The sequence below is a fragment of the Ochotona curzoniae genome, unplaced genomic scaffold (assembly GCF_017591425.1).
Source record: "Ochotona curzoniae isolate NIBS_2020 unplaced genomic scaffold, NIBS_Ocur_1.0 contig_605, whole genome shotgun sequence".
In the NCBI taxonomy this organism is placed as follows: domain Eukaryota; kingdom Metazoa; phylum Chordata; class Mammalia; order Lagomorpha; family Ochotonidae; genus Ochotona; species Ochotona curzoniae.
The window spans coordinates 3,299,046-3,319,300 of NW_024466491.1; the positions used below are offsets into that span (position 1 = coordinate 3,299,046).

At 61.7% G+C, this 20,255-nt stretch overlaps 2 protein-coding genes across 8 annotated transcripts in view; both read left to right on the top strand.

The window, feature by feature from the left end:
- The first annotated feature begins 185 nt into the window (after positions 1–185).
- Positions 186–20,255, top strand: part of SAFB (scaffold attachment factor B) — a 22,515-nt gene continuing 2,445 nt past the window's right edge. For 2 of the 7 annotated variants that reach the window (XM_040990723.1, XM_040990725.1), the window contains exons 1-19: positions 186–498; positions 2,540–2,624; positions 8,684–8,748; positions 9,128–9,316; positions 11,565–11,627; positions 12,833–12,860; positions 13,789–13,946; positions 13,989–14,341; positions 14,778–14,827; positions 15,311–15,405; positions 16,394–16,543; positions 16,628–16,710; positions 16,847–16,986; positions 17,079–17,167; positions 17,509–17,615; positions 18,084–18,090; positions 18,445–18,731; positions 19,238–19,375; positions 19,566–19,608. In XM_040990723.1, the coding sequence (XP_040846657.1) occupies positions 310–498; positions 2,540–2,624; positions 8,684–8,748; positions 9,128–9,316; positions 11,565–11,627; positions 12,833–12,860; positions 13,789–13,946; positions 13,989–14,341; positions 14,778–14,827; positions 15,311–15,405; positions 16,394–16,543; positions 16,628–16,710; positions 16,847–16,986; positions 17,079–17,167; positions 17,509–17,615; positions 18,084–18,090; positions 18,445–18,731; positions 19,238–19,375; positions 19,566–19,608 (2,319 nt within the window). In that variant the 5' untranslated portion in view covers positions 186–309. Of the gene's footprint in view, positions 499–2,539; positions 2,625–8,683; positions 8,749–9,127; positions 9,317–11,564; positions 11,628–12,832; positions 12,861–13,788; positions 14,342–14,777; positions 14,828–15,310; positions 15,406–16,393; positions 16,544–16,627; positions 16,711–16,846; positions 16,987–17,078; positions 17,168–17,508; positions 17,616–18,083; positions 18,091–18,440; positions 18,732–19,237; positions 19,376–19,565; positions 19,609–20,255 lie in introns of all 7 variants that reach the window. The other 5 variants (XM_040990721.1, XM_040990722.1, XM_040990719.1 and 2 more) reach the window with 3 other exon arrangements.
- The window catches only part of RPL36 (ribosomal protein L36), a 21,479-nt gene continuing 13,563 nt past the window's right edge, over positions 12,340–20,255 (top strand). The window contains exons 1-2 of the mRNA XM_040990975.1: positions 12,340–12,349; positions 19,566–19,573. The gene's annotated coding sequence lies outside the window, so the exon portion shown is untranslated. The remainder of the gene's footprint in view (positions 12,350–19,565; positions 19,574–20,255) is intronic.

A 20,255-nucleotide genomic window follows, 5' to 3' on the forward strand; every position in this document is an offset into this window, starting at 1 on the left:
TGCGCGCCGCCCTTGTGTTTTTTTTTGGTTTTTTTTTGGGGGGGGGGAATGCCTCCCGGGAGCCGCGCGCGTCTGAGTGTCCGCTCCGCCTCTCCGGGAGATTCTCCACTACGCATGTGCAGAGGCGACCGGGCGCGTCGGGCGCGCGCCGGCGGCGCTTGCGCACAAGGCCGGCGCGTCGGGCGTCTGGAGCGGTTCCCTCTCAAGCGGCGCCATTTTGTGTCTAGACGCCGACCTCAGAAAAAAAAAATAAACAAGCACCGGGCCGGTTCTGTGGGGAAAGTGGACAGCCGAGCCAGGGTTCCTGGAATGGCGGAGACTCTGTCGGGCCTGGGAGATCCGAGTGCGGCGGGGACAGCGGCTCTGAGTTCCGCGTCGTCGGAAACCGAGACGCGTCGCCTGAGCGACTTGCGGGTGATCGACCTGCGGGCGGAGCTGAGGAAACGGAACCTGGATTCGAGCGGCAACAAGAGCGTCCTCATGGACCGGCTGAAGAAGGTGAGGCCGGCTGCGGGGGGCGGACCGGGGGGCGCTCTCGGGGACCCCCCACCACCCCTCAGAGCCGCGGCCTGCTCTGGCGTCTCTTGTTCGGAGAGGCGGGGACGTGGGGAGAGGGAAGGCAGAAAAAGAAAGAAAGAAAAAGAAATCATGGGAACGCGGGGTCCCGAGGGACAGAGGGTCTCAAGCCGCTTCTCTGAACTCGCTGGCCAGGGCACCCCGAAATCGCACTTCCGGGATCAAGTTAGGAAAGGGATTCGGCCAAGGTCAGCGTGCCAGAAAGCTGGCGGGGTGGGGGGAGTTGGGGTTAGAATCCGGGTTAATGGTGGTGGGTGACGGGGTGAGGTGAGGTGAAGTGGGGAACCCCCCCAAAAAAAAGGCCGACGGAAGGGGTTTGGCAGCTCTGCCTTGGAGGTGGGGAAGGTTGGGGGTCCGCGGTCGCAGGGTGGGCTTGCCTGGGCGGCCGGGCTTTCTGCCGTTCTTGCTTTTCCTGCCAAAAAAACATGAGAGAGGACAGGAAGAGAAAGTGCTTTGTTTGGGGGTGCCAGCCAGGCCCTGGGGCTTTAACCCACCTCCCCCCAGCTGCACCTGCTGGGCAGTGGTTAGCGCCCCTTGGCCAGCTTGGCCAGCTGCTCCGCCCTGGCCTCCGGGTCACCCCCACCTCCGCAGCAGGGATTTTTGTTGTCACCTGCAGAGGATGGGGGGGCTGCGTGGGTGTTTGGGGGGTGTCTTGGGGCCTCCTGGAAGCTCCAGCTTGGGCTCAGGACCCCTTGGCCTTCCTCCCGCCTTCTTGGGGAGGGAGATGCCCACCTCCCCGCCACCCCACCCGATTGCAGGCAGGGTCCTCTCTCGGGGTGTTGTCTAGAGCAGCAGGCGGGGAGGCGTATGGAGCCTTCGGGTGGCTCGCCTGAGGACGCTGCCCGCGGGGAGACATGGCCCACGGGCGCCCGGCCTGCGGGGTCAGGCGCTGCAGGAGGTTCAGGGGGGCCGGGCCCTGTTCCCTGGGGGCTCCGCTTTCACTGTGATTTGTTTGAGAGGCAGTGGGACAGAGCTGTTCTGTCTGCCTGTTCACCCCCAGATACTGCGCAGCCAGGTGCAAGCTGGGAGCCAGCCCTGGGCACGTGGGCCCTCACCCCTGCCGGGCAGGAGTGCATCAGCAGGCAGCGGGCATGGAGATGTGGAGCTGGCACATGCATCCAGGCGCTCACGCGTAGGATGCGGGCTCCCCACGCAGCTGCCTGGCTGCTGCAGGAAACACAGCGTGTGCCCACGGGATGCTGCAGTGAGGAGAGGCAGGGGTGCCAGGCACTGTGTTCATGGCGGTGGCAGTGGCAGCATCGCCCGTTTGGGACTGGTCTGCCAGTGTCTGCCGGGTGCCAGGCACTGGCTGAGCGTGGGCAGTGTCTGCAGGGTGAATGGTGCCGGCTTGACAGTGGGAGGGCGGGCCACCTAGCACCCCAGCCTTGTGTGTGATCGTGGGGGCTTAGGGTGAGGCAGGCCGCTGCTGGTCTCTGGCCCGCCACGCACCGGGTGCTCCTCCGTGGCGGCCTGGATGGGGTTGCCACGGGGTTGGCAGCACTGTCTGGAGTTCATTTTCAAGTGGCCCAAAGGCAGAGGTAACGTCTGTTGTTCACTCCCCAAATGGCCTTAGGAACCAGTAGCTCCCCTGGGGCTCTCCCCCGTGGGGGCACGGGCCCAGGCCCAGGGAGCTGGACGGGAAGTGGAGCAGCCAGGCCAGGAAACGGGTATGCTGGCGTCGTTGGCAGCAGTTTTACCCACTGTGCTGCAGCGCTGGCCCAATTGTTGAAGTCTTTGCCGTGGGGGATGATGTGTTCAGCGCTTACTGTGACTAAGCGATAGTTTGAGTACAGCTTTGTTAGGTAACTAGCCCTGAGTCCCAGAGGACGAGGGAAACTCCGTGGTGGCTGAGCCCGCCCGAGCCCTGGGCCCGATGGCTGCTGGAGCCCTGCGGGGCTGAGCGGAGGGCGGGCCGGGCTCTGGGGGTGCCTTTGGGGGTAACTGGCGTTTGCTTTGCCCTTAGGCCATCGAAGATGAAGGAGGGAATCCCGATGAGATTGAAATCCCCTCCGAAGGAAATAAGAAGGCTTCCAAGAGGTCCAGCAAAGGTACCGCTGGGCGGGGCGGGCTTGGGGTGCCCCCCAGGGCAGGGGCTCCCGGCGGCCTCCTCTCGCAGGATGGGTGACTTGCCCCTTGTCACACCGTAGGCCCATTTGGGTAGAGCGCATTCAGGAGCGAGGCCTCGATGGCTTCACCGTGCAGCAGGTGGCTTCCTCCGAGGGCCACCGGGCTGAAGCAGGTGTGAGCTGTAGGCATGCAGACCCCAGGCCACGTTTCACGGCGCTCATGACTTTGACCTCAGCCATGCTGCTGCCTGGGGCTCACACCTCTGGCCCTCTGGCTGCCCCGTCTGCACAAGCACGGCCTGCAGAAAGGACAGCTGCTGTCCCTGTCGCAGGTGCTCAGCCCCCTACCACCCTGGGCTCAGTGCTGGCGGGGCTGCGCCCTGTGCCCTGGCCCGGACTTTGTCCTCCGTGGCCTCCCGCGGTGACATTCTGTTGCTCATGGCAGAAAGAAGCCACGGCAGCCGCAGATTGGCTGAGTTGTCATCCAGGCAAGTGAAGATCCTGTTAACTCGGCACCCCAGCCAGGCGTGGGGCCTGGGGCATGGTCGGGGTTCAGGAGCAGACCTGTCAGCCGCAGCGTCTGTCCCCACAGGCCCTCCTCCTGCAGAGAAGTCACGTGGCGGGTCCACGCTGTGTTGTCATCCATGCTAGCTTTGGGCCAAGGGTCAGCGGTGTCCTGGAGAATACGCCAAGGGAGGCAGTCACCCGCGGGGCTCGTGGCTCTGCTCAGCGCAGTCAACAGGACCTGGCCCCGAAGGCTGTTGGGGTGCACGTCAGGCCAGCAGTGGAGGCAGCCATTGTTAACAACGGGGGTGAATGTCCGAGACCCATGCCCGCCTGCTGCACGGCCTGTCCCACATGCTGCTGCTGCTGCCGGTGGGGCAGCCCGCTGGGCACCTGCCAGCTGCCCGGGGAGTCGCGGGCCCGTGTTCACCGCGACCAGGGCCGTCTGTGGAGGAAGGGCTGCTGGGGGCTGGCACTGACGTCAGGGCAGGGCTCCGACGTTTACTTTTGAATTTTAATTGGTTTTTACCAAATTCGGTTTTCACGGAGACCTTTCTGAGAATATGGTTCCCTCTTCCAGCCTCCTTCCCGCCCGCTGGCATCCTGCTTTAAAATAGCTGCTATCTACACAACGCTGAACGGTAGATACTGCCTGTGTGGGTGCTGTGAGCTGCGTGGGTGCTATGTAGGTGCTGTGAGCTGTGTGGGTGCTTTGTAGGTGCTGTGAGCTGTGTGGGTGCTGTAAGCTGTGTGGGTGCTTTGTAGGTGCTGTGAGCTGGGTGGGTGCTGGGTGCTGGGTGGGTGCCAGGTGCTGGGTGGGTGCTGTGAGCTGTGTCACCTGTGCAGGTGCATGGTGTGTGGCAGGATTTTGTCACGTTCGTGCGCATCTCTCGCAGGTAGGCAGCCTCTTGCTGCGTTCTGCAGGGCACCCTGCCGGGCCCTGTCCCCGCAGTCCTGTTCCCCGGCTGCTTCGGGGCGTTCTCGTGCGGGGCTGCCCTGCCCTGGTCTTCTGACGCAGCGTGGTGGGGAGCAGATTTTATTTTACGGGAAGTGTTCCCTGAGACTTGTAGGTTTTGTGTTGTGTTCCGCAAGGCAGCCCTTGACGTTAGTTCTTCCAGCTCCAGTGGAGTCATCTTTGCATTCAGTGTTTAATTCCTTTAGCGTGTTTGCATGCGATGGGGGGTGGCAGGAAGCCAAGGTGGCACGTCTGTCGCGGGGAAGTGGCCGTGCGGCTGCCGGTCCCGTGGGCGCCAGCAGGAGCGGAGCCAGAGCGCCGGTGTCCTTACGGCTGCTCGGACTCGGTCACGAGGTTTCTCTTACTTGCCGAGCCGTGATTGGTCTTACTCTAAAAGCTTACAGATTGCCTTTGGTTTTTGTTTGGTTTTCATTATTCAGCAAATCTACCCCTTTCGCTGAATCATTTTTTGCTACCTTGCCATATTTTTTTTTATGATTTCTATATTTTTACTTGAAAGCCAAAGTTCCAGAGAAATGGAGAGCGCTGTGCACCTGCCGGCTCGCTCGTGCCGCGCGGCCGGGCTGAGAGCTTGCACCGGGCTCTCCCGGCGCCGTGCCCCAGCTTGCCCGCCACGGGACCCGAGGGCTGCTGCTGAACGAATGAGCTCCTGTCGCTTTGCAGTCCTAGCAGGCCCACCCCAGGGCGTCACCCCAGGGCGTCACCGCGCCCTCGCAGAGGCTTTACACCAGTAGCAGGCCGAGCGACAGCCTGTCGTTTCTTGTTTGCTTGCAAAGTAGGGTTTATTCGGGAAGATGGGGGCGAGGGGCTCCCGCCGTAGTGGCAGGAGGAGGGAAGACCCCAGGTAGTGCTGGAGGCGGGGTCCTCGTTTTATTCTTTTCTACATGTTACAATTCTCGTTCCTTTTTTTTTTTTTTTTTTTTTTTAAATTGGGAAGTTAGACTTGCAGAGAGGAACGTCTTTGATCCGCTGGTTCTCTCCCCAAGTGGCCACAATGGCCGGAGCTGAGCTAATCCAAAGCCAGGAGCCAGGAACCTCTTCTGGGTCTCCCACGCGGGTGCAGGGTCCCAAGGCTTTGGGCCGTCCTCCACTGCTTTCCCAGGCCACAGGCAGGGAGCTGGATGGGAAGTGGGGATGCCGAGGTTAAACCCGGCACCCATATGGGAACCCGGCGCATGCAAGGCGAGGGCTTTGGCTGCTAGGCTACAGCACTGGGCCCGAGATGGTGTCTCTTTTGCACCAGCCAACGGGAGTTACTCAAAGGACAAAATCTTTCGCAGTAGCATCTGGTTTTGCATCAGATCTTGTTTAGCAAACTCTAATTGTCTGCAGCAGTAGATGCCGCGTGGTGAGGTCGTCACGGAAGTTCCTGACTGTTCTGTCCTGTTGGGCGCTGGGCAACTGGGCAGCCGGCCTGTTTGCCTAATCCTGGGCTGCTCTAGAGGAGAGTTCCAGGAATGGCGTAAGGCCTTCCTCCCCGGATGTCCTCAGTCCAGGGTTGGCCTTGCACGGCCTGCGCCTCATTCTGTTGACGGAGTCCCACGTGCTGGAGCATTTCCCCAGAGCAGCTGTTACATAACCACAGCTGGAGAGGCCGCCTCCTGCTTCAGCTAACCTTGGACCTTGTGGGACTCGAGCTGCTGCCTCTGATGTTTATGCTCTCTCTCTGTTTTTAAAGATTTATTAGGTTTTGTTGTTGTTGTTGGAAAGTCAGACTTACAGAGAGGAGAGGCAGGGAAAGGTCTTCTCTCCACTGGTTCACTCCCCAAGCAGTCACAGTGACTGGAGCTGAACCAATCTGAAGCCAGGAGCCAGGAGTCTTCTTCCGGGTCTCCCACGCAGGTCCAGGGTCCCAAAGCTTTGGGCCGTCCTCCACTGCTTTCCCAGGCCACAGGCAGGGAGCTGGATGGAAAATGGGGCAGCTGAGACATGAGCCTGTGCCCATGTGGGGTCCCGGCGTGTGCAAGGCAAGCCCTTTGCCGCTAGACTAGCATGCCTCGTTCTGCTGGGCCTCGCGGGAGATGCAGGGCTGTGCTGTCTCCCGACAGCTGCCGGCGAGGTACAGACCCCCGTCTGCTGTCTTGTTCTCAACTTGACCTGTATTATTTTGGGTTCTGCCTTACTTCCCTGTGGGATCCAGTTGATGCCTGCCTGCCCATCTCAGCCAGCGGCAGGTGCTGGCCCCCCAATCCCCCACTGCGGGGAGCAGCACCTCGCTGTCTCAGCCCGGGGAGACATGGAGACCGTGTAATAGCCATTCACCCCTCAGCTCTTCTCCCGGAATGCTTGAATGCCATGTAGGGATTTTGGGGTCCAGATCTCCAGCTGTCGGCAGGGTCCCGCGCTTAGCTGAGGTGGGTGGGCTGGGTCAGGGTGCTCCCTCTGTGGGAGCCCAGCACCCCGCCCGCGTCTGCAAGGTGCAGCCAGAGCCCTGTGGGCTTTATCTTGCTGTGTTTTGTGTGGCAGTGGTGGCTTCTCGTTGCCATATTCTTCTGTTCCTTGCTGGGAAGACCTAAAATGAGACAAACACAAGGTGTGGAGGAAACGTGCTCAGCCCCCCGAAGGAAGGTGGCATCAAAATGAAGAAGCGCAGCGTGAAGGCAGGAGACCCTGAGGCGCGGGACGGACGGCAGTGAGCACTCTCCCTGCCGCCCGGTGGGACGGCAGCCTGGGGCTCAGACACGAGTGCGAGGCCCAGCTGTCCACTTCTGATCCGCCTGCCTGCGGACAGCTGGGAAAGTTGCCGGAGTTGGACCCTTGCGTTCATTTGGGAGACCCCAAAAAGCTCCTGGCTTCCAGCTAGCCTGCTTGTCTATTCTGATCGTCCGGTGCATGAGACAGTGGGCGAAAGAAAGAGTCAGTCTGTCTCTCTCTGTCTCTCTCACAAATGCTTCTCTTTCACATCAGTAAGGTTTGGGTTTCTTGTTTTGTTTCGGATCCCACGCACTGTCTCGGGCTGGGTTCTCACCCCGCAAGTATCAGGATCCACATGGATGTTGGTTCATGTCCCAGCTGCTCCATTTCCCGTCTAGCTCCCTGCTTGGGAAAGTAATAGAGGCCGGCTCCCTGCTTGTGGCCTGGGAAAGCAGTGAGACCCTATACCGGCGTGGGAGACCCGGCAGAGTCTCCTGGCCCCAGATAAGTTCAGCTTTGGCCATTGCAGTCACTTGGGAATGAAGCAGCAGATGGAAGCAGGTTGGCAGTTGAAGGTGGCCTGGCTAGTCCAGCCCTCCTGACAGGACCAGCATGCTGTGTGGGCCCTGTTAGCGTCCTAGCTGTGTCGCCTCTTCTGCAGCTCCTGGCAGTGTACTGGCGGGCCGGCTCGGTGGCTCACAGGCTCGTCCTCTGCCTTGCACTGCCAGCATCTAGTAGGGGCGCCGCTGCTTGTGCCGGCTGCTCCACTGCGGAGCCAACTCCCTGCTTATGGCCTCTGAGGATGGCTCAGGTCCTTGGGCCCTGCGCCTGCGTGGGAGCTCCTGGCTGCTGGCTTTGGATCGGCTCAGCTTGGCTGTTGGGAGGAGTGAAGTAACTTTTTAAAAATGCATGCAGCCCTGCTTCCCATCCAGCTCCCTGCCTGTGGCCTGGGAAAGCAGTGGAGCACAGCCCAAAGCCTTGGGACCCTGCACCCGCGTGGGAGACCCGGAAGAGGCTCCTGGCTCCTGGCTTGAATTCAGCTCAGCTTAGCTCCAGGTGTTTTGGCCACTTAGGGAGTGAACCATCAGACAGGAGATCTTTGTCTCTCCTACTCTCTTTTTATTTGTATTTATGAATAAATATTCATACACAGTGCACACACTTGTGGTTGCTGCAGCTCCCCTTTCTGGTTCCAGAGTCAGAGTGGCAGGGAGTTGTGGAGAAGAATACCAGCAAGATGCTGTTAGATTTCGGGCTGTGGAAGAACGTGGCGGGGCCAGGGGAGCAGCCCTGCTGGAGCTCCATGCCGCCCGCCTGGCTCCTGTGCTCATTGCCCTGGCCCTCAGCCTGGGGGCGGCAGGTGGTGGCCCCTCTTAGCCACAGCGAGGCATGGAGGCAGCACCTGGTCTTGGCCTCAGCTGGGCATTTGAGGAGGGAATTGGCGGGTGGAGAATCTCTTTCAACTCATTCTCTCTGCATTTCAACTAGCTGAAAAGAAAACATTTTAAAAATCCATGCCAAGCTGTTTGAAGGTTGTTCAGTGAAAAGCCTGCGCAGAGCTGCGTGCGGGGCCCCTCGTCATCGCCGTGGTCTTCCCCAGCACCTGCAGGCCGGCACGGTGGCGGGAACAGGAGCTCACTCGGCTCAGCTCGTTTGTGCTCCACGCGCTAGCGTCGTGTCCGTGGGAAAGGGTGCTTTGCAGGCCCCGCTACAGAGTGGCCTGTTCTCGGCCTGGGCTCTCCCCGCAGCGCCTCCTCTGCGGGCTGGCTTCACGGAGTGGGCTCCTGCAGTGGATGGGGCACCGCCGGGTCCCCAGGCCGTGGCCCTTCTGGGCCTGCCTTGGGAGGGCCCTGCGAACGTGAAGGCCCTGCACAGCGTCGGAAAGAGCGTCTCGTTGGTCTCATGCTGTGCCTGCTCATCTCTTTAGGGCGGAAACCAGAAGATGAGGGTGTGGAAGATAATGGGCTCGAGGAGAATTCTGGGGATGGGCAGGTATGTGCAGCCCTGCCTGCTGAGTCGCTTCGAAGGGTGGATGCCGGGAGGCTGTTCTTGGAGGATGGGTGCCGGGTGGGATTCGTGACATCCTTGGAGGGACCCCTGATGTCCTGGCAGGGTGGCCGCCGGCTGGGGACCCGTGACGTCCTGGCAGGGTGGCCGCCGGCTGGGGACCCGTGACGTCCTGGCAGGGTGGCCGCCGGCTGGGGTCCCGTGACGTCCTGGCAGGGTGGCCGCCGGCTGGGGACCCGTGACGTCCTGGCAGGGTGGCCGCCGGCCGGGCCGTGATGTCCTGGCAGGGTGGCCGCCGGCCGGGCCGTGACGTCCTGGCAGGGTGGCCGCCGGCCGGGCCGTGACGTCCTGGCATCCGCCACAGGAGGATGTGGAGACCAGCTTGGAGAACCTGCAGGACATTGACATGATGGACATCAGCGTGCTGGACGAGGCCGAGATTGACAGCGGGAGCGTGGCGGACGGCACGGAGGAGGACGACGCCGACCCCCTCCAGGAGGCCCTGTGTGACAGCAGAGAACTGGCGGAGGCGGAGCTGCTGCCTGAGCACGCTGTAGGTAACTCGCCGGGGCAGTGCCACCAGCAGCCCAGTGGGTGGCAGGTGCCCATTTGGTAGAGTTACTGCCCCAGTCTTCACGTGCCAGGGCGAGAGCCTTCCCCAGGGCAGCTGGCGGCCACTCGCATTGGAGGCAGTAGCTCCCGTGTGTCCCTGCAACCGGGCTGCCAGGACAGCGCTGAAGGGGTGTGGTGGTTGCGTGCGGGTTCGTGGAGCTCCATGAGCAGACGCGAGGCACGAGGGCTCCTGGTCCGTGGACATTGGTCATTGGGGCTCCCGTGGGCCTCTTTTCCAGCTGAGGAAATGGAGTGGGGGGCAGGGAAAGGAGAAATACTGCAGGCAGCAGCACCCGACTCGCGCTGGCTCAGTCCCCGCGTGGAGCTGCGGGCTGCCACGTGAGCTTGGCAGCGGTCACCATGGAATGTGATTGACATGGGGGTTCGTGTCTGTCAGGTCAGTGGGAGGCCACGGAGATGACCAGCTGTGCGGCCCCTATGGGAGCTCCGAGTGCTGGCCCGGGGGGCCTCAGCCCAGGCGTGGGGACCTGCCCGCGTGCCTATGCCAGCCCTCAGCAGGGCCCTTCCGCCACGTGCTTCTGCGTTTCCTCTTGGACCTCGTCCAGAGTGTCCTCAGCGGGGACAGCCACTCTTCTCCAGTGGGGCTGGGACTTGGGGACACGGCTGGACGCAGAAGGAGCGCACAGCCTCGATGGGCTGCGGAGGGCGGGAATGGCCGCAGTGTCCGCACAGCACGGGGCGCCCAGCTTGGCTCCTGGGCTCTGACCACTGCTTCTCCCTGCCTGTCTAATAACTTGCAACACAATCCTGGAACCTCCTCCACGTGCATAGACAATGGTCGAGTAGTTGTCCCTTAGTGAAAATAGGATGGCTGACTGCCTTGTTGGTTTGAAAGGAAGAACAGCAGAGAAACAGAGAGGGAGACAGATCTTCAACTGCTGGTTCCCCACCACACAGGGCTCCAGGAGCCAGAGCTGCATCCGGGCTCCCCCGTGGGGTGCGGGCCCTTGGTGGACCGTGGCTGACATCTGACATCCCTTGGGTGTGCGTTAGCAGGAGGCTGGATCAGAAGAGGAGGTGGGGCCAAATCCCAGATACTCCCTTGTGGGGCGCTCAGGAGATGGCTGCCCGGGTGTGCAGTGCCCATTGGCCCCGAGAACAGACACCGAAGCCCTGTGCAAGTGCCTGACGCTCGTGGTTACAGAAGGGACCAGCCTGGAGATCGCACAGGGCGTAGAGCAGCCACCCTCCGGCTGGCCGTGCCCGTGGTCGGCAGGGAAGCTTGTCTGTCGCTGCTGCTGCCTGCGATGGCTTCCTAGCTGGAAATCGTCCCTAGTTCCTGCCTACAGGAGCTCGCCCGGCCTAGAGTCAACGCCCAGCGTGAGCAGGCCCTGTGAGTTAGGGACCTCCCAGCCGCCAGCACTGCAGTATTGACCAGAGACAAACTTGAAAGGGCTGTGGTAGACAAAAGCCAGCTCCAAGGAAGGTTGCAGGTGTGGCACAGTTGCCCCGGGGTCCCAGGAAGGAAGGAAGGAGTAAGGGTGGTGGGGGTTTTACTATTTGACCTTCTTGGTGAGTCGGTCTTAGTTCAGGGAAGGTAACAGTAAACTGTACTCACTGTAAGACGGTGGAGAAAGTCCTCTCTGAACATCTGCTCGACTTACAGGATTCAGCAGCAGGCGGCCCCAAATCTTTGGAGCCACCAAGCACCGGAACCCCTTTCTGTGTCTGGGGAGCCCTTTGCCTTGTTGGGCAGAGTCAGCCTGGGAGAGAGGAGTGTGCGGCCTGCCAGGGTGGCTTGGGTGGGGCCGGCCCCATCCACACACGTGGCTTTGGGGTTGATGCCACGGCACAGATTCCAGGATGCTGTTTCCAGTCTGGACCACAGTCCCGGCCTCGGGGCACCGTGGCTTGGGCTGAGGGCTCACTGCCCAGTTAGAAGTTCCCAGAACAGCCATGCCCACATGCAGTGCCACATTGAGCCCAGAGATCGCCTCTACGTGCCTTTGCACATTGGGCTCCCTGTGGGCGGGAGGCGTCCTGGCCTCGCTCTAGGTGGCCCTGTGCAGGTGGCATGGTGGAACTGTCCCACGCCGGGGCTGCTGGTGTGCCTGCAACCTGCTGGAAGGGACGCCACACGTGACGGCCCAGGCTGGCGGCTTTGCAGCACACAGGTGCACGGGGTCGCCTCGTGTCGCCGTGCGGACCAGGTCTGCCTTGTGTTGCAGGTAGAGGACAAGGAGCCTGTAAACAATGTGGATACGTCATCGTCTGACTTCACTATATTACAGGTAAATGGTTTTGTGTCTTAATGTTGGCATCGAAGTTTAGGCCAGCCTTGGTAAACAGCTGCTCCGGGCCTTTTGTAACAGCTGGGCATCGCGCCCACTGGGAGGTTGGTCACTTTGTCGGGGTCTCCATCAGCGGGGCGTGCGTTCTCACCTTCCTCTGTCCCCAAGGACGAACTCTCAGCTCTCCGTGTGGCTGGCCTTCTTGCTCAGGCCACGGCACGGGCGGGGCAGCATCCTTCGTGGTGGCCGCCCCTACACAGACTCACATGGCTAGGAGGGGTGCCCGTGCCCAGGGCACAGGGCGGGCGGAGGTGGGCAGAGCAGCACCGGGCACGCAGGCACAGGGCGGCCCTGGGCATTGTTCCCACAGACACTGCCCGATCTCTCGTGAGCCTCTGTCAGCCTGGCTGTTTGTTCACCCCGTGTGTAAGTAGGAAGTCGAGGGGAACTAACTTTGAAGTTTGCTTTCATAAATGTGGGTCTTCCCGTCCTGCTGCACTGCCAGAAGGAAGCGGGTGAGATGCGCTGCCTTCAGGACGTGTTCTGTGAGGGGGTGAACACGGGGGTTGCTGTGTCAGCCCTCCCTGTCCCCCCCATTCTTCCTTTTAATTCCCCCTGTGCTGCTGCCATGGAAAATGCTGGGCAGAGGGCAGATTGCAGGCACCCCAAAGCCCAGGCCCTCCCCGACTGGCCTCTCTCTCATACTCCCGAGGGCCGTTCTGGTCCGCGGCGTCCCGGTTAGAGCGGGCCCACCCAACGCCCTTCTCAGAGGCAAGTTGGAATCGACCGGCTCCCAGCCAGAGAAGGACTCCGAGAAGCCTCATTGGGCGGCCATGGCCCGGCTTCATTCCCAGCAGGGTGGGCTGTGGGAAGGTGGGAGATGGCCTGGGTCACGGCCAAGGGCGGGACAGGAAGCAGGGAAAGGGCCAGCACCTCGCTGAGAGCCAGGTAGCCTGCACTGGCAGCAGCAAGGTGCCAGCGGGTGGGGTGGGGTGTTCATGGATGTGCCCGGATGCCAGCCGTGTTCTCCAGAGGAGCAGGGCCAGCTCCCCAGGCCCGTGGCCAGGAGCACACGTGGCCCCGGGTGGGGTGGGTGCCGGGTTCGGAGCCCTGACCGTTCCCTTCCAGCTGGATCCCGTGGTTCGGGCGGTTCAGGGCCGGTTCCATCCCTCAGGCACCATCTCATCGATGTCCTTCTGTTGCAGGAAATTGAAGAGCCATCCCTGGAGCCAGGTACTGTTAAACGAAAAACTTAGCAGCGGGGGTTTGGAACCATTCTAGTTTTCCACCTTCTCTAATTTGAATCCTTTAATTTTGCAAGTTGCCTTAACTGTAGTGTACCTTGTTCTAAGGGCTGCCGGCCCAGAGCACACCAGGGGCATAGAGATTGGAAACCCACCATATCACAAGATCTGTGGCAGTGGCGCCTTCCGGCTGCGCACGCGCATTGGTGAGGGGACGCGCCTGGCGCCTTTGGGTGCAGGGCAGGCTTGGAGCGGAAAGAGCGCGCATGCCTCCTCAGACTTGGTCCTCGCGGCGGCCCACAAAACAGATCTTGTGATATCGGGCAGTACCCGAGCTGTGTGGTGTTTGGTGCAGGCAGCGCAGGCAGTGCTAGGGGGACACGTGTTCCATCTCTGAGCCTCGACCGGAATCCAGAAGAGGAGAGAGAGCAGCCTCGCGACACTCGCAAACAGAGCCCGCTTGCCTTCGGGACCGCGGCACCTCGGCGCCCACGCAAGAGATTCTGGCTCTCACGTCCGACTCCTGTCGCTAAAGAAACGCAAAGCATGTGGAAAGGAGCCCGTCAGTCACGGCGAGACACTGAGTTCAGCGACTTGCTCTTCGGAAGCTCAATGTGGAAGAGTCATATATTTGTACTCGGCGACAGAACGAAGACTGCCAAGAATCAGCCAGAAGGTTTTGGGGGTTAAGTCTCTGGGATCCTTTTCCGTGTAGCGTAGAGGCTTGAGCTAGCAGTCGGTCGCAGCGCAGCTAGGAGCGCAGCAGCGTAACCGTGGGTCCCGCGGGTTTTCCAATCTCTGTGTAGCTAGCGGTTCTCTGCGTGTGAGCGTGGCCGCCGTGCCCGTGCCGCATTTGTGATTGCTTGATTTCCCTGGTAATTAAACCTTGTGCCATTCTATTCCTGTTAAATCCGTAGAAAATGAGAAAATACTCGACATTTTGGGGGAAACTTGTAAATCTGAGCCAGTAAAAGAAGAAGGTTCCGAGCTGGAGCAGCCATTTGCACAGGAAACAAGTAGCGTGGGGCCAGACAGAAAGCTTGCGGAGGAAGAGGACCTTTTTGACAGCGCTCATGCTCATCCGGAGGAGGAGGAGGAGGCATTGGAGGAGGAGGAGGAGGAAGAGGGAGATTTAGATTTGGCCAGCGAGTCAACACGAGCTCAGTGGAGCGAGGCAGAGCCCCGGTTAGCCGCGGGTAGGGAGCCCGTGGAGCAGACAGGCGGAGGAGGCGCCAGGACGGACTGTGAGCCTGTAGGGCTAGCGAAGCCAGTTGGGCAGAGTAGCGCGGCGGCCGCCGAGCCCGCGGAGCCCTCTAGCCAGGAGGTCGCGGAGGCGCCCACGGAAGCCCCAAGCCCAGAGCCCAGAGATAGCAAAGAAGACGTGAAGAAGTTTGCTTTTGAAGCTTGTAATGAAGTCCCTCCGGCTCCTAACGAGTCCTCAACCAGTGAGGGCGCTGATCAGAACATGAGGTTTGTTGTTTCTCAGTTTTAGACCAAGACGCTATCTCCTTTTCATGGGTCATTAATGCCACGCCTAAGCTGTTTTGTCTGCGATTGGCCGGTCTGCCAGGCTGCTGAGGTCTTAGTCCACCTCTAAAGAATGTTTGATTTCTTTATTTATTTTACACTTGATTATATAATCTTTTTTTGTTTGTTTGTTTTCTTTTCTCAACCTATCATGGTTGTTTTCTTTAATTCTTCCTAATTATCTTTTGCCCAGCAGAATTAATTAACTCCTGTGGGTCTGAAATCTTATGGTTAGGTCAGATTTGCAATACCAGTTTGTCGGGGTGTTTTTTCAGAACTAAATTGCGGGTAGGTATGCGACCTCAGCACACGCTTGGTGACTTTGAGTTGGTCTCCCGTGTGCCGCTGCGTCCGGGCTGACACTGTCTTTTCTCTCTAGCTCTGTGGACGAGGACTCGGAAACGAAGCGGCTCTCCAGAGAGGAGAAGGGTAGGTCACCGTGGCCTGGCGGGGCCCCTCTGTTGGTCGCGTGCTGCGTGTCTCGCCCCCTGTGCCCGGTGGCCTGAGCCCTTGGAGCAGATCGGGACTTCTGAGTTTGGCCCCTGCCGCTCCGTGTTTCTGGCTCGTTGGTTCCATGAGCTGTTACCACAAGCATTCAGTGAAAAGGAGTTATAGAAATAGGCATCAGGCGTACCGATGAGTGGGAGGAAGCAGCCGCGGCCGGGGCCTAGCTGCCCGATTGCGTGGCGAGCCTCGCCGTGCGCTGCTTGTGCGGGGACGAGCTGCCGGCTGCGTGTCTGGCCAAGTCATCTTGCAGAGTTCTGCTGAGGGCAGTGACCGGACCTCGCCCCCCTAGCCAGGTTGAGTGATGTGCTGTGTTGGGGACAAGTGGGGACATGTCTGCTCTTGGGATGGGCGTCTTGGTTCATAACCTTTGGGGGTTGTTTTTGATGGAGAACTCTTGTGACGCAGGTCGCAGCAGCTGTGGCCGCAATTTCTGGGTTAGCGGGCTGTCCTCTACGACCAGAGCTACGGACCTAAAGAACCTCTTCAGCAAGTACGGGAAGGTGAGCACCACAGGCCAGTCCCTGTGCCCACCCGTGAGGGTCCTGGCGCCCCACTGCTGCCGCTGTGGGGCTGCTCCCATGGCCCACGTCCACTGTGGGGCTGCTCCCATGGCCCACGTCCACTCGGTCGCCTGCCCCGCGACTTCCTGTGCCTCCAGTCCCATGTCTTAGGCCCTGAACGCCCAGGACGGCTGCTAGTGTCAAAGCGGGGCAGCCGATGGCCCTGGGCATTCCTGCCGCTCGAGCTTGCCTCTCCTGCTCCTCAGAGGGGCTTCTTGGGTTCCACACGGAGGCCACCTCCGGCCCCTTCTCGTCTGAGACACCTGGTGGTCCCCCCAGATCAGCCTCTGGGAGCACAGACCACCCGCTCTGTGTCTGCCCTCTTTACTGATGTCCGGGGCTCACGGGAGGAGACCTTGAGCCATAGCTAAGGGCCGCCTGGGCTGCAGCAGCACGGAGGGGTGCTGGGTGTGCCATGCCTCTCCCCTGTGGGGTCCCTGGGCTGGGGTGCTCGCCGGGCCCCACGGGGCAGTGTTGTCGCTTAGCCTGTGATGTCTTGGGTGCGCCCTCGGTTGATGAGGACACAGTGAGTGAAGTGGCCTCTGCCGCCACAGGCAGGTCCTCCTTGGCCAGGATAGCTGCGCCACTCGCTTCCCGCAGCATCTTGAGAGCTCGCCTGTGGAGGACACTTCCTCACCAGCTCTCCCGCATGCAGGGGCACGGCAGAACTGCCACTCTTCCTTCGCTTCCCTCTGCTCCTCCGCGCTGCAGCTGGGTCCCTCTGACATGCGAGGGGGTGCTTGAAGGAGTGCGGAGACAGCCTTGTCCTGCCCAGGGCCTGCGCCTGCCACATGTCCTGGGGCTGGGGCTGGGCAAAGCTGCGTGCCCTCCCTGCCTCCCCAGTGGCTCGGCTCCCGGGACCCTGGGGCCTTGTTGCGGGAGCAGGTGTGGGCTCCGAGTCCGAGCCATGGTACCTGCCTGCCTTTAGGTGGTGGGCGCCAAGGTGGTGACAAACGCCCGGAGTCCTGGAGCCCGCTGCTACGGATTTGTCACTATGTCCACAGCAGAGGAGGCGACCAAGTGTGTCAACCACCTGCACAAAACAGAGCTGCACGGGAAGATGATCTCCGTGGAGAAGGTGCGTGCCCGTGGGCTCTTGGCTCGGGGTTGCTGTGTCGGGATACGATCGTGCGCTAACGCCTGCCGCGCCTGGCTATTGCAGGCCAAAAATGAACCCACGGGGAAGAAAACCTCTGACAAAAGAGACGGTGAGGGGAAGAAGGAGAAGTCGAGCAACAGTGACAGGTAGCTGTGGGCCCCGCCTGGCCGCGACGGGTGGGAAGATGAGCCGCCCGGGCAGCGGGGTGTCCTCAGCAGGCACTGGCACCCGCTGCGCGGCCAGGGGCTGGCCAGCTGCCTTAGACGCCCACTCTGCCTGCAGGGCTGCCAACGTCCGGAGGGACGAGAAAGCCGACAGGAAGGAGGAGGCTCGCAGGAGTGAGGATGGGCCTGGCGACAAGAGTAAGGACCCAGACGAGCAGAAGCCAGGGCCCTCGGACCCGTCCCGGGCTACCAAGTCAGGTAACTCCCTTCGTGGCACCGAGATTCGAGTGGGCTGGTTGCGCTGCTGTTTGGGTGTTGGTTCTCATCGTGCCCGGGCCCTTGTCCTCTAGGGAGCCGCGGCACCGAGCGAACCGTGGTCATGGACAAGTCGAAAGGGGTGCCCGTGATTAGCGTCAAGATGTCGGCGACCAAAGAGCGAGTGAGTGTCCTGCCCGAGGCCCCGGCTCTCCTCCCTCTGCCACCAGCGCGCTGCTCTGCCCCAGCAGCAGAGCTTTGCGCCTTTCCAAATACGGAGCGGGGGAAGCTTGTACCTGGGGGGGGTGGCGAAAGCACACTGCAGGAGCGGGGAGCAACCTCGGCGTCCCTGGGTTTGGCTTTAGGCGCCTGGCTCACTCGGGCCGCCTGGCGTGTTGGGGAAAGCATGTCCCACGCGGGACGAGCCTCTCGCTGAGTAGTTCTGGTCTCCACGCTGGCTGCACAGACACAGCTGAGGGTGTTCCTTTGTCCCTGCCCCCCTGACGTTGTATTTTTGTGAACTAGGCCTCCAAAAGCCAAGACCGCAAGTCAGCCAGCAGGGAGAAGCGGTCCACCGTGTCCTTCGACAAGGTCAAGGAGTCTCGCAAGTCCAGGGACTCAGAGTCCCGCAGGTGAGAGCCTGAAAGGGCAAGACGATGCCAGGGCCTCGGGCAGGGATGGGCGGCTTGGGCAGCCTCGCTCGTGTCCCTGCCGGAGTGCAGCCAGCTGGGCAGCTGCCCGAGGGAAGGCGCTGCTCGGCCTCGGAAGCCCTAAAGGGAGATGCTGAGGAAGCTGAAGGGATTGAACTGCACTGTGGAAAACCACACAGATGGGAAAATGAGAGATGGGCAGAGGCCATGACAGCAGGCCCCGAGAGCTCACCGGGGGGAGGACATTGACTCGCACCCAGGCACAAGCTGGGGAGGCAGGCGTGCCGTCGGGTGGGTGCTGGCCGTGGCATCCTGTGGGTGCGGGGCTCTCCATCATGGGTGAACCAAGGAGGCCACACCGACTGGTGTGAAGTGAGGCAGGCTCACACGTATCCGTGGGTGCGAGTACTTGCGTCTGAAGACACGCGGACATGGGATCCGAGGTGTCAGCCGTGCCGTGCCAGCCACCCTGCACAGCATGCTGTGCTAGCCTTCGGCTGAAGTGCCTGTTGTCAGACACCCGGAGGCCGGTTCCGGCTGTCCAGAGGCAGGCCCTGTCCCAGCTGGCTGCCGTGTCCGCGAGGCTGGGGTCCCGGTCACGGCCCAGCGACTCCTGCGTGTCAGTCCCACCTTGCTCTGTGTCTGCCAGCGTTGGCATGACTGGGAGCAGGTGCTCGCCTCCTGCGGGGGCTTGGGAGGCAGCGGTTTTCTGGCTGCCCCCAGTGAAAGGCGGTGGTCCAGGACAGGGTGCCCCATGCTGGGTCTGCCCCCCGTGACGCTGCCTTCACGGCTGCCGTCCCCACGCAGGGAGCGCGAGCGCAGTGAGCGGGAGCAGCGGCTGCAGGCTCAGTGGGAGCGCGAGGAGCGAGAGCGGCTCGAGTTTGCCCGCGAGCGGCTGGCCTTCCACCGGCACCGGCTGGAGCGCGAACGCATGGAGCGGGAGCGGCTGGAGCGCGAGCGCATGCACGTGGAGCAGGAGCGGCGGCGTGAGCAGGAGCGCATCCACCGGGAGCGGGAGGAGCTGCGGCGGCAGCAGGAACTGCGCTACGAGCAGGAGCGGCGGCCGGCCGGGCGGCGGCCCTACGACCTGGACGGCAGGTGGGCCCGCAGAGGCCTCTGCTCTAGTCGGGGCTGGGCGTGGGCCGAGCTTGAAGATGGGCTTGGGTCCCTGCAGCTAGTGGGCTGTCGGGCTCTGTGAGCAGCCAGAGGCCACCAGGCACCAGGCCAGGGTCAGCTTGACTTTCCTGAAAAGACCCCAACAGGCTGCACATCAGCAAGGGAGCCCACGGCCAGGCCTAGCCGTCTAAAACTGGGGACTCGGCCAACATGCTCGCGGCTGGCCTGGACCCCGCTTGCCATCCCTTTGCTGTGTGGATTAGCACGCATGGTGCTGTCGGGCCCAATGCCTTCGGGGTCCACCGGGGTCCTCTGTTGAGGCAGCCCAGTTGGTGCTGCTGCCCAGCAGCGCCTCTGCCAGCTTCCCACAGTGCGGGCCCCTGCTGCCCGGGTGGGACCAACGGAGCACAGGCCAGCAGCCCTGGGCGCGGACCCGGCCCCCTGCTGCTGCCCCCCAGGGATGCATGGTGTTCTCTGTCCCCACGCAGGCGAGACGACACCTACTGGCCGGAAGCCAAGCGGGCTGCGCTGGACGAGCGCTATCACTCGGACTTCAACCGGCAGGACCGTTTCCACGACTTTGACCACAGGGACCGGGGCCGCTACCCCAACCACTCGGTGGACAGGTGCGTGGGGGCCCTGCGTGCGTCTCCGACGGGAGCAGAGGCTGGCCGTTCCCAGCCCTGGGCGCTCTCCACCCACTTCAGCCGCGTGTGGGGCCAGCCCCGCATCCCTGGCCTCGCGCCAGGCGACAGCGTCGGCCTCTGCTGGCCCTGCCCCCTCTGCTGCTGGTTTGATTTGAACTCCCTTTTTCAGGAGAGAAGGTTCGCGATCCATGATGGGAGAACGAGAAGGACAGGTGAGTCGGAGCCACGGTCTGCACGCTGCTTTCGCTACAGTGCGCCCCCTCATCCCGCCTTGCGAGGTGGGGAGCGCAGCACCCCTGTCGGAGGGATGTCGCCGGGTGTGTGTGCGTCTAGAGTTCTCGGTGCCCTTGCACGGGGTTCCGTGGGCCGTCTGCGTGACCACACGTGTCTGCGATGCTGCTGTGTCGCCGTGTCCCCGCCCAGGCCTGCTGCAGCCGTCCTCTACAGAACAGAGAGAGGGCGCAGAATCGGCACAGAGCTCGGTTTTCCGTGCTCCCCTGCATCCGCTGGGGTTCAGGCTGTCCCGGCAGGGCCCCCGCCTTGCTCGCAGGGCCATGGTTTTTTGTTTGTTTTTTTTTTATAAGATTTATTTTTATTATTTTTTAATTGGAAAGGCGGATATACACAGAGGAGAGACAGAGAGGAAGATCTTCCATCCAATGATTCACTCCCCAAGTGAGCGCAACGGGCCGATACTATGCCAATCCGAAGCCAGGAGCCTCTTCCGGGTCTCCCACGCGGGTGCAGGGTCCCAAAGCTTTGGGCCGTCCTCGACTGCTTTCCCGGGCCACAATCAGGGAGCTGGGTGGGAAGTGGAGCTGCCGGGATTAGAACCGGCGCCCATATGGGATCCCTGCAT